General features: G+C 43.7%; 1 protein-coding gene across 2 annotated transcripts in view; it reads right to left on the bottom strand.

Annotated features, from left to right (window-relative positions):
- The window catches only part of ABHD12 (abhydrolase domain containing 12, lysophospholipase), a 72298-nt gene extending 59528 nt beyond the window's left edge, over positions 1 to 12770 (bottom strand). The window contains exon 1 of one of the 2 annotated variants that reach the window (XM_053243489.1): positions 12426 to 12770. In XM_053243489.1, the coding sequence (XP_053099464.1) occupies positions 12426 to 12604 (179 nt within the window). In that variant the 5' untranslated portion in view covers positions 12605 to 12770. Of the gene's footprint in view, positions 1 to 11930; positions 12323 to 12425 lie in introns of those variants that run through there. The other variant, XM_053243498.1, reaches the window with a different exon arrangement.
- Positions 12771 to 12829: the final 59 nt, after the last annotated feature.

Below are 12829 nucleotides of genomic sequence, written 5' to 3'. Positions count from 1 at the left end.
TGGTAGTATGTACAGTTTAGAATGTATAGCTGGCACTTCCCTTATTGCTGTGATCTGCCAGTCATAAAACATACTTCTCAGCAGGAACTGGGGTTATTCTGCAGTTTTGTCTTATGACTCCATAAGTTTAAAAAGCATATTAAACACACTTTATGAATATCATTTGACTTTCCATGAGATGCACATGCATGCTCTCTCTCTCTCTACACACTACACACAGCATTAAAGGTTAAAAAGTTAAATAAATAAATAAAAGCTAGAAGACATATTTTGCTGTTTGTTTCAAATTAGCCTATCTGGCCTTCAGACTTGTTCATCCCTGCAGCTCCTAGCTATTTCCTAATCCAACTTTTCTTCCCTATGCCCTTGCCTCCTTTTCAATCTGCTGTCTGCTCCTTCCTAGCCCCTGCTCCTTCTAGGCTCATCTGCCTGTCCGTCTCTATTATCTCTATGACATTGGGGCATCCTAACAAATCACTACTGGAGGCCTCATTACCACAGCAAGCTATGGTTTGCTGTAAAAAGAATAAGTGTGGGAGGGAACAAGGGATACACAAATCAAAGGTTCATAATAGTCATGCAAATAATTTAACCAACATTTTGCATGCTAACTCCCCACACCCATGATCTGAGCTTCCAAACAAACAACAGGCAAACCATGGGTTGACACGTGCTTGTCTACACTCAGCTTCATCAGTTCACTCCTGTCACTATAATGCAGCAGTCTTTTAAGGCAAAACAGCTTCAACTGTGGTTTGTCAATAGTTTGCAGATTCAGATAAATGGCAAATCACAGTTAACACAAACTGGAGTTTGCAAACCAGCCTCAAACTGTGGTTTAATAATCTCATTTGCCATTCAAAAGCCAAGTTTGTGAACTGGCAAAGTATGGTTTGGCATTATTCCTGAATACAGTCACTATGTTAACAGGAATGATGGCAAATGTAGGCCCTACACTTAAACTAGGCAAACCCTTAAATACAAGAAAAGACAAGATCAGCAGTAGAGCATGTGCTTTTCAAGTAGAAGATCCCAGGTTCAACTGCTTGCCTCTTCAGTTTAAAAGGATTTCATGTAGTACACCTGGAAAAGATTTCTGCCTTGGAAACACCACTGCCAGTCAGAGGCAGGTCTAGGCAGACGAGTGGCTTGATTTAGTGTAAGGTAGCTACATAAGTATATGTTCAGATTAGGTAGTTAGCTTATAACAGTTTCAAAGCCTGTTAAGCACACGTTCTATATCTTCATAAACATGTACTCAGTATTCCTAAACACTTGTATTTATTTCTTTTTGGAGAACACAATTCTGCTATAACACAACCCACACTGTGGCAAACCGACAGCCTTCTTGACTCTGAGCTAAGAGCTGTCCTTACTTCTAAGCCAACTATTCTCTACCCCACCACATTCTGTCAATCCTCCACTAGCTTTGTGGAAGTATAGAAATGTAGGACAGGAAACAAAGCCATTCCAGTAACCAAAGAACCTCTGAGTATTGCAAAGAGGCTAGCTATGCATTCACAGCTTCCTCATTTATCTTTGAATCCCAGCCCCAGCTTAACCAAGTTATCCATGTCTATCTGCAATTCCAGTTGTCTGCTTACTGAATCCGGTTGGGCTATTAACTACGCTTTTGACTCATACCACAATGATTATGGATCGTTATCTTTTAGACTAACACCCACTTCAGTTACGATTTGAATGTATTTCATAGCTGACAAACTATTACCCAGTGATGGATTTTGGTATACCCTGGCCTTGTCAGGCTATATTCAAACAATCACCTAGGAATCACTGGTCAGCAGTGTTCCCCAGACGTTGTTGACTACAACTCCCATAATCCCCAAAGAAAAGCCATTGTAGCTGGGGATTATGGGAGTTGTAGTCAACATCTGGGAATCCCTGTTAGACGGAACAATGCAGGACAGATATGCCGGTCTCGTGAACCACAGAGAACTAAAGCTCTAAAAGACAACATAATAGTCTTGCAAATTAGCCCATAAAGGTTCTCAGTCCACACATACCTAATACTTGTGACCTAGAAGAGAAAGAGTGCCGATTTATCTAATGCTTCTCTGTCTAATTGCCTACAGCCATTCTTGTTTGCAACAGGTAACCAAACAAGTGGCTATAGAGAGCCAGCGTGGTATAGTGGTTAGAGTGCTGGACTAGGACCAGGGAGACCCGAGTTCAAATCCCCATTCAGCCATGAAACTAGCTGGGTGACTCTGGGCCAGTCACTTCTCTCTCAGCCTAACCTACTTCACAGGGTTGTTGTGAAAGAGAAACTCAAGTATGTAGTACACCACTCTGGGCTCCTTGGAGGAAGAGCGGGACATAAATGTAAAAATAATAATAATATTTTTTTAATCTGGTATAATCAAAACAATATACTCCCAGAAAAAGTAGAACAAGGGCAGAAAGCAAGGTTCTCTCTCCCTAAGTTACTACAGATACCACTGGTCCCAGCTGTGTCCGTTTAAATACCAAGAGAAGAGGTGAGGGAAGACAGGTTTTTATTTTTGTCTTAATTCATTTTTTGTTGTTGTAAACCACCCAGAGACAGAAGTTTGGGGCAGTCTACAAATCTGATAAATAAAAAAACAAATATATCCACACTCAAGCTCTCTATTCCTTGAGGAAAGCTAAGATTATTTTCAAAGAGTCTATATGCCAAGAGTCTCTAGCCATGGGGGGGTACGGGGGGCGAGGAGGAAGAGAGCCTGAAGTAACATACAAAGCTACAGCACGCAAGAGCTGCACATATACATTTTCCTCATGTTGCTAGAGAATACCCCCAGCAGAAGTCAAAGTTGTTCACTTTCAGATACAGGGGAAGGGAAGCAATCTCAAAGGAAGGTGACATTTGGACACCAGGGATACAAACACTGCAGTGGAGCCCAACTCCATCCCACTCAAGCATTGTTTTGGATAGAAGGGGAATGGACCACTAAAAGGATCAGTTGATGGGGGAGAAAAATTAGGTTCTGACAAAGATAGACCTCTCCATGATCACTTCCCTGCCTGAACAGCACGTGTGCAGCCCAGTTCTCTCATATCCAAACATATTTTTTTGACGGTGAAGGTGGTCTGTGGGCTTGGCTGCCAGAAGAATCACAGTGAAAGGAGGAAATTGATTATGTGTACGTGTGTATATATATTTGAGAGAACTACTGAGTCAGAGTATTCTAACCCAGTATTGTTTACCCTGCCTGGAAGTCAGTCCTCTCTCTTTACCTGGAGATGCCAGGAATTGAACCTGGGAGGTCACTTCATGCATGTAAATCAAGTGCTCCACCACTGAGAAATAGTCTTTGTTCAGAAGAACAATTGAGCAGAGGCTGTATCTATTTCAAGCTCTTTGCACAAACACTGAATAATTACTCCCAATGGTAGTTGCAACTACCGGGATAGGGAGGGAAAACAAGAATCACAGGGATTAACTTTCGGTGTATTTTTCTTAGGTTCATCTTGTACAACTAAAGGTCTTGACTGTATATTATATATTCAGCTAGAAGCTAGAACTCCTCCAGTACAAGATGATCAGTGTTACTGTTTTTTAAACTCTTGAGAACAGCTAGATTTTCTCAATCCCATGCAAACTCCACAGGTATGTAAAGATAAAGAGAAGCTATGAAATTAGGACACTTTGGAGGCAATTATATTTATATGCTAGAGAAATAAAGTGTTTTATAGCACTTGTCTCTGTGTATTCAGGGTTTTGTTTTTTGGTTTATTTATTGGCAAAGTCAGTCAGTCAGTCAGTCAGTCAGTCAGTCAGTCAGTCAATAAATAAATAAATAAATAAATAAATAAAGTAGTAAAAGAAGCTCTCTTGCCATTCAGTGGCAAAGTCAGGAGTATCATCATTGTGCCAATGATATATAAGGCACTAAACAGGAGAGACAAGCAGGCTAGAGTAGCAAAGAACAGAGGTGAGCAAATGCAGTTGTATATAGTCAGGCTTCATTTTGGGTGGGCATGAGCACTAAAAGGCTATACAGAAGCTTCAAAAATGAGGTGAGTTTTGGGGAATTATTTGAAAGATAAAAATAAATCAAAGAAATTGGGCCAAATTGTTTAAGAGGGCTGGAGGTTTTGAGGTAGCCGAGAGCGGCAGAGCAATGAACTTATACAATTCCCTGGGCTATGCTGGGGTGGGGGTCATCATCTTATCGGTGAATATATTTGTTAATTTTATAAGGATGTTTTGTATTGGTTTTTTGTTATGTCCTGCAGGCTATTGTCCCATATTTGGCCAGGAAAAAGAACTTGTCTACGAACAGTAGGTAAGAGGTGGGAGGAGACAAGTAGCAGAGACACTGAAAAAGCCTCAAAAGAATGTTGAGAGTCTACTGATGCATAGAAATCTAAATCATCTAAATCTTTTGTTTGCCCCATATACATAATGACAATCACTTTATTCTGAACACCTGAGGTAATACAATAAATAGAACCCAATGTGCCCTCATTTAAGCATAATACCAAATTAAGCTCCTCTTTTTGCTCTAAATTATGAAGCTGACCCAGCTGCATTGCCAGATAACTGAATACAGACCACAGAACCTTAAATGTCAATACAACTAATATTTCTGAAGGGCATGAGAGACAGAAAAGGGACAGCATTAAGGTCACACACAAGATCTGAAGCAACTGCATAGTCCAAACAATCAAGCAAGAATTCTGTTTTTCATTTCATAAGAAAGGTTTAGTCTTCATGAAAGCACTTTCAAAATATGACAGCAAAAAACTCTGAATGACAAGGAGGCAAGTGGAAAGATAGGACAAGTCCATTGTTTTTGTAATTTTGTTTTACAAGTCCACTGGTATTTTTAAAAGCTGACTCAGGTTTCTCACATGAGGGGAAACAATTTCTGAACTTAAGAGACTGTAAAATGCCTCAATTCTGCCAACTGATGTGGCATCTACCAAATTTTGTTTTATATGAAAATTGCACAGAAGCTATATAACAAAAATATGCAAAACTATGTCCGTCTGGTTAATATATATTCATTCTGAGGTGCTCCACAATTGTGAATATTTTTGCCTATTCTCCTGTCCAACCGTGGGAACCAGAAAGTTCTCACATGGATGCCAGGACAGTCCTTTTTATTACAAAGAGATGCAGTTATCAAGCAGCTCATTTATCCTGAAGAGGGAAATGGGAGAGCTGGAGTTGCAAAGCAGCAATGGCAATTTTGAAGGACTCCTTTCAGTAAAATTATTCAAATATACAGATAAGGACCAAGATGTTTCAAATAATGTACCAAATAATTATTGGGGTGAGTTTCAACAATGTTAATTCAATATCCCTGCCAAGAACTGTAGATTTTTTCTATGTGTATTTGATCCATATACTTTTGCACAACTGTAGATTTACTTCTCAAGCAATCAAACCGGCTTTGACCAGGCATCTCTATAGATAGCTTACTAACAACAGAAGAGATTATGCAAAATGTGTGTGTGTGAGTGTACACACATACACACTTGTCCGTTATTATATTTGTACATGGCCCCAAATTTCCATCTCTGGGAATTTTAAAACAAATTAGAACCACAGTAAAGTTAACAGCTTGGGTGAAAAAATAAGTCTTTAGAGACTTTTCGAATGTCAGAGATAGGGAGGCTCTTATTTTAGCAGGGTGCACATTTCAGAGTCTCAGGGCGGCAACAGAGAAGGCCCGTCCCTGTGTAGTCACCAGAGGAGCTGGCGGCAACTGCAGACAAACCTCTCTGGATGATATCAGTGGGCGAAGAGGCCCATAGTGAAGACATTCTCTTAAATACCCAGGGCCTAAGCTGTTTAGGGCTTTATAGGTTATAACCAACACCTTGTATTTTGTCGGGAAACTTACTGGTAGCCAATGTAGTTCTTTTAATATAGGAGTAATATGGCCTCTTCAAGCTGACCCAGAGGCCAAGCTGGATGCCACATTCTGAACCAACAGCAGTTTTGGGGTTATGTACGAAGGCAGCCCCACATCAAGTGCACTGAGGTAGTCCAGTCTGAAGGTTACTAGCACATGTACTACAGTTCTGAGGTCATTTATCTCAAGAAACGGATGTTGCTGGCATATTAGTCAAAGCTGATAGAAAGCACTTCTGGCCACTGCCTCAACCAGACACACCAGGGATTGGTTTGTACCCAAAAGCACTCCCAGACTGCATACCTGTTCCTTCTAGGGAAGTGTGACCCCACCCAGAACTGGCAGATCAAAATTGTCTCCTGAGTTCCCCAACATAAAACTATCCCCGCACAATAAGTAAAGTTGTGCCATCGAGTTGGTGTCAACTCCTGGCAACCACAGAGCCAAGTGGTTTTCTTTGGTAGAATACAGGAGAGGTTTACCACTGCCATCTCCCATGCAGTATGAGATGCCTTTCAGCATCTTTCTATATTGCTGCTGCCCAATACAGATGTTTATCATCCCTCACTGCCTTGAGGCAGGCATTTAGGGAGATTATACCTTCTCCTAATAATTTTGTCATGGGGAAATAGATTTGGGTGTCATCAGGATACTGGTAAAACCCTGCACCAAATCTCCTAATGATCTCTCCCTGTGGTTTCATGTAGATATTATAGTGCACTGGAGACTGTATGGAGCCCTGAGTGACGTCATATAAAAGTTCATGTTTCAAAGAACAACAGTCTCCAAGCAACACCATCTGGAATCTACCCAAGAGGTAAGAGCAGAACCACTGCAAAGCAGTGCCTCCCACTCCCAACCCTCTCAGACGCTCCAGAAGAATATTGTGGTTGATAATTTTGAAAGTCACCAAGAGATCCAAAAAGTACCAACAAAGTCACACTCCCTCTGCCAATTCCCTGTTGGAGATCACCCATCAGGCAGCCTCCATCCCACCGTCTGCCCCCAAACCAGTTTGAAATGGGTCTAGATAATCAGTTTCCTCCATCTGGAGCTAGTAGGCCACCATTACCTTGCCAGCCATGCAAGGTTGGAGACAGGCCTATAGTTGCTTAACTCTGAGCGATATAATGCAGGCTTCTTCACAACAAGTCTAATGATTACCTCCTTAACAGGAAGCCATCCTGCCCTCCCCCAGATAAGCATTTATAATATCTACCAGGCTTTCTACAACAACTCCTCTGCCAGACAGTATAAGCCATGTCAGACAAGGATTAAGAGAACAGGTAGTAGGCCACACTGCTCCAAGCAGTATCCACATCAGGAGTCACAAACTGAAACTGATCCAACCTAACCACACAAGAGGAGTTGCTAGACACCTCCACATTAGACTCTGGCATAATTATGAGGTCTATGTTGGCCCAAGACAAGAGATTTTGTCTACAAAACACTTTTAACATTCATTCATTCATTCGATTTCCTTCCAAAAATGGCTCAGGGTGGTTTACACAGAGAAATAACAAAATAAGATGGAACCCTGTCCCCAAAGGGCTCACAATCTAAAAAGAAACATAAGATAGACACCAGCAACAGTCACTGGAGGTACTGTGCTGGGGGTGGATAGGGCCATTTACTCTCCCCCTGCTAAATAAAGAGAATCACCACATTAAAAGGTGCCTCTCTGCTAAGTTATCAGGGGTTATGTCACAATGGATAATTGACGTCCGCTGGACATGAGCTTGCAGATGCAATACAGGAAGAAAATGATTGTTTCTTTGCCACACTATTGCCTGAGCTTAGATCTTCAAATGTGCTCTACATTGTAATCTGTCGGATTCAAGTCTAGTCTTTCTCTACTTGTGCTCCAGTTGTCTACCTTGCCACTGCAGCTCCCATAGTTCTTCTGTATACCAAGGGGCCAATTCTGAAGCAGGTCAGAGAGGATGCTCTGATGAGTTTGCTGTTCTAGTTATCCACCAGGGTATCAACAGAATCACCAGTACAGCCAACACTAAATCCTTCCAAGGGTTCCTGGAATCCTATTGGATAATAACCTTCTCAGGCAGACCATCCTAATAGGCCCCTCACCCCTGCGGAGATGGGACATGGCTGTAAGTCCAACCTCAACGAGATGGTGGTCCATCCATGACAATGGGGAAATCACAGGAGTCTTCACCCACAGAACACCACTCTGATCAGAGTAAAACAGCAGATCAAGTGTGTGTTAGCAACACAGATTGGTCCTGAGACTGCTTGGGATAGGCCCATAGTTGTCATGGCCACTATAAGCCACCCTGAACAAATTGCTATTAAAGTGAACACTGAAGTCTCTCGCCACCATAAGCCTGGAAGACTCCAACACCAAGCCCGAGACCAAGTCTGTCAGCTCAGTTAGGGGCCAGTTCTGTGCATGCCCCTAGACCAGGGCTGCTCAACTTCGGCCCTCCTGCAGATGTTGGCCTACAATCTCCATAATCCCTGGCTATTGGCCACTGTGGCTGGGGATTATGGGAATTGTAGTTCATAAACAGCTGGGGGGCCTAAGTTGAGCAGGCCTGCCCTAGACTCAACAGAAGCTCTCTGAAAAACAGTTTCAGCTTCTTATACAACCATGAGATAACATACTCTGCCCCAGCCCTGAGTGCCATACCAAAAGCCCAGCACCAAAGGCCAGTTGCACAATCAGCGCCCCATCCTTCCTTATAAGCCCCAGAAACCCAGGGTCTCTCTTCTCATGAAAGACTCTGAGAGAGGGCTGGTATAATTAATGTCCACAGGTGTAGATTACTGGGTAATCAGGAAAGGAAGGCCACAATGCTAACAAAGGCAGCAGAGCAAAAGCTGAGTAAAGCCTGGCTGTCAAGGCAGGGCAAGAGGGGTGGTAGGCTGAAGAGGAGCTAGAGAAGTCCAAGCTTCTTACCTTATCCTTAAGTAATGCAGTTTTTAACAGGGCTGATGGGATTGGAGAACACAGGTACACAAGACTCAACAGAACAAAAGCGATGCCACTTTTGTTAAAGTCCACTAGAAAAAGTCTTCTAAGAGTTCAGCTTTTGATTGTACCTCATTGATATTGCTTTGCATGCATAAAGCACAGAGGTTCAATCATTTGCATTTCCAGGTTCTCTGGTAGCAAGCTGGAGAGACCTCTGACTATTTGGAGCAATGCTGTCAGATTAGCCCCAAGGCTTTGGAATGTGCTCCCTAGTGAAATAAGAGCCTCCCCATCTCTGACAATTTTTTAAAAAGTCTTTAAAGACACATCTGTTCACCCAGGCTTTTAACTGATATTGTTTTGATTGTTTTAGTGTTTTTAGAATATTGTTTTTAAAAAAATTAATTGTGTTTTTTAAAATTTCTTTTTTTGTTTTTAACTAATGTTTTACCTTTGTTTTTATCTTGTTGTAAACCGCCCAGAGACGTAAGTTTTGGGCGGTATAAAAATATGTTAAATAAATAAATAAAACAAACAAAATAAATTAGGCCACACTAGACTAGGTGAGCTAATGGCTTGATGCCAAAGCAAAAAGCAAATGTTAATGTGGATGAGAACATAAACAGATGAACCAATACAAGTCTAAAGGCAATGTTGTCTTGCTATTGGATTGAGGAAATTCCAAGACATCTTGCATGGCCTAAGGCTCTAAGCTAAGGAAATCTTCAGAAGTATGTGTGCTGACATGTAGATCTGAACATGGGTGAATATAAACATGCATGTCCATTCAAGTTCAAAATGGAGGATACCAAAGCAGGCCTATCTGTTACTTATTATTTTTATTTATTTAAAATATTTCTTTTTAAAAGTCAGATTAAAAACAACAATTATTATTCGGTTCAAATTAAAACTGAAAATTATAAAAAGCTATAGAACCTACCAGACATAACAAAATAATAATGGAGCATTAAAAAGCCTCCTTAAAAAGGTGTGTTTTAAGATGTTTGTTAAAAACACTGAGGGAGGGAGCATGGTGAAGCTCTTCAGGGAGGACGTTCCAAAGCAGAGGGGCCACAACCGAAACAGTTTACTTAAGTAAACTGGCCATCTAAATGAGTAATTCAATAAGGCAAAACTAGGAAGTCTGTTAGAGAGTTTCTTCTTGGACAATTGCTTCAATTTGCCAGGTAGTGAGCAGATTGGTTTACTAGTGTTCTATATTAACATTTGAGTGAGATCAGGAACAGGCAATGGGACATAGAGGGATCCAACTTGAGACCACTGCCCAGGTTTGAAGTTCACCAGGCGATCTGTTAAATCATTCTTTCCCTCAAATTAATCTTGTTCACAGGCTGTTGTGAAACACACACAAGTTGTAAAGCAGTTAACTGAAGCGTGTTAGAGAGCAACCTCCAACTTCCTCTTTCCTCCCCCACTCTGCTCTGTGAAGGACTACTTGCAGCAAAGGCTTTGCTAATAGGACGTTGAAAAGAGATTTAAACTTGCAAACTACATGACCAAGACGACATGGTAATTACAGTTCACTTGGTTGGCAGGCCACCATCCCCAAAGTTACTCTCTTGCTGCAATGCCACAGATGTTTTTCCAAGGAATAATGCCAAAATAGGATAGGTCCTGAGGGACATCTTGTATTACACAGGAGAGTTCATTCATCTTCCCTACTCTGTCTGGAAGCATCAGGGAGCGTGGTTAGTGATAACTCGCAGAAATGTGAAGGCTTCGACAATCAGCAATCAAAGCTACTGACTTTCCTTCCTAGAGAAGGCTGACTTACTTCTGAGAAGAGGCAAAAGGCAGCAATGCTATGACTGCAAATTTGGAAACCAATCCCTTTAAATTTGATTAATTTTACTTCCAAACAAACATGCATTAGACTAGGCTGAAATGCATTAGACTAGGCTGAAAAGACTAGGCTCATAATGCTTTGATCTTCAGCACCTTTACTATACTAGCAAAGGAACACACACACCCAATTTTCTATGTAGGAATGGATTGATATTGTTGGCCCATGGGAATGAAGTTGTAGGCCCATTTGAAAGCTGACTCAGAAAGATGGAGATACTGGGCTGAATGTGCATGGAGCCGGGACAGAAGAAAGATGTGCTTATTTCTAGACAGTCATTTTCCTTGTGGACATGCAGATTAGGGATGGAAAAAGAAAAAGCTTCCCTGTGTCCTCCCATTTGATTCAGGTAGCTTGCATACTTAAGCAGAACCCATTAAATTAAACCATTTGTTTTAGTATAGATTCAGGTTAGAATGCTTACACTTAAGTAGTCTGTAAGTAGTCGCAAGTCCTCAAGCTTTAGGAAGCAGGTAACAAGAAGATCTAAGTAAATCTGTTCCTATTTCAGAACAAACCAAACAGCTCACTCGATTTAAACTGAAGCCCCTCAAAATCTACCTGAAACAAGTTTAACCTTGGCTATCTTCCTTCCCACCCAGCAGCACTGCTGGATCAGGCCCAAGGCCTATCTAGTCTGGCATCCTGTTTCACACAGTGGCCCAACAGATGCCTCTGAGGTGGCCAGAGGTGAGGGCATGTGCTCTCTCCTGCTGTTACTCCTCTGCAACTGGTATTTAGAGGCATCTTGTCTCTGAGGCTGGAGATGGCTTATAGCCACCAGACTAGTAGCCACTGATAGACCTGTCCTCCATGCATTTGTCCAAGCCCCTTTTAAAACCATCCAAGCTAAAGGCCATCATCACCACATCCCGTGGCAGAGGGTGAGCTGTGACTGTGAGAGAGAGAAAAGTAGTTCCTTTTGTTAGTCCTAGATTTCTCAGACTTCAGTTTCATGGTGGGCCGTTAGGTGAGACAGGATGCTGGACTAGATAGGCCTTGGGTCTGATCCAGCAGGGCTAGTCTTATGGGATGACCCCTGGTTCTGCTTTTGTAAGAGAGGAAGAAAGATCCCCCTCTGACCACTCTCTCTACTCCATGCATAATTTCATACACCTCTATCTATCATGTCTCCCCATAGTCGCCTCTTTCCCAAACTAAAAAGCCACAGATGCTGTAGCCTTGCCTGCCTCCTATAAGGAAGATGCACCAGGCCCCTAATCACGCCTTAAATCCATGCCCGTGCCGTGCCGATCTTACACACCTTTTTCTTGCCCTGTGACCGCAGTCGGCAAGCCTGATGCAGCATTGGGGGAAGGGACACCCAGGACTAAAGAGAATGGCGCCAGGAGAGACCCCCGGCCCCTTAAGCGGACAGTCCCTTCAGACAGGGTCTCACTGCGCAGCAGGGCCCGACCTCGCCCCTTCCTGCTCCGGCCAGCGCGACCCTCGATCAAGGCAAAGCGCTGCGATGTGGCGGGGGAAAGGGGAGAAGAAGAGCAGCGCAACGCAAGGGTAACCCTCCTACGGGGGGTATACAGCCAGCGACGGGCCCCTGGAGAGGGTGGCCTGTGGGGGGCCTCTGTGGGTCGGGGAAGCGAAGGGGCGGCCAGGCAAGCTGCTCTGGCGATGCCGACCGAGCGGGCAGCCCGGGCGTTGCTATGGGAACGGCCAGGCCAAACCGCGTTGCCACCGTCGCCATAAGGGGTGGGGGTGGCGTTGCCATAGCGACGCGGCCTGCCTGGGTGGGATGCCTCACCTGCCGAGCGTTCGCGTCATGCCAGGGTCCCCGCTGGCGCCGCTGCCAGGCAGACGCAGACTCGGTCTTAGGCTGAAGCCCTTGTCCAGCTGCGGGGAGGAGGACGACGAAGCGGCAGCTGGCGCTGAGGAGGCGAAGCGCTCATGCTCCAAGGTGACGGACTCGTTCCGCTTTCTCATACCGGCGGCGGCAACGCGCGGGCGGCACCAGCTGAACTTGCTCGAGGGAAGACGCCTCCGGCCCGTCAGCAACGCTTCCCTTCCCTACATTATACCAGCTACAGCCCGGCACCTAAGCGACAGGCAGCTCCTCCCAGCCGCCGCCAATCAGAGGCGGACGCGTCCCACGTGGCTGCCCTACGCGGCGGCTGAGGGGCGGGTGGGAGACAGGCAAATCATGGCGGC

The sequence above is a fragment of the Hemicordylus capensis genome, chromosome 1 (assembly GCF_027244095.1).
Source record: "Hemicordylus capensis ecotype Gifberg chromosome 1, rHemCap1.1.pri, whole genome shotgun sequence".
NCBI lineage: Eukaryota > Metazoa > Chordata > Lepidosauria > Squamata > Cordylidae > Hemicordylus > Hemicordylus capensis.
This window is presented reverse-complemented; position numbering and strand designations above follow the sequence as displayed.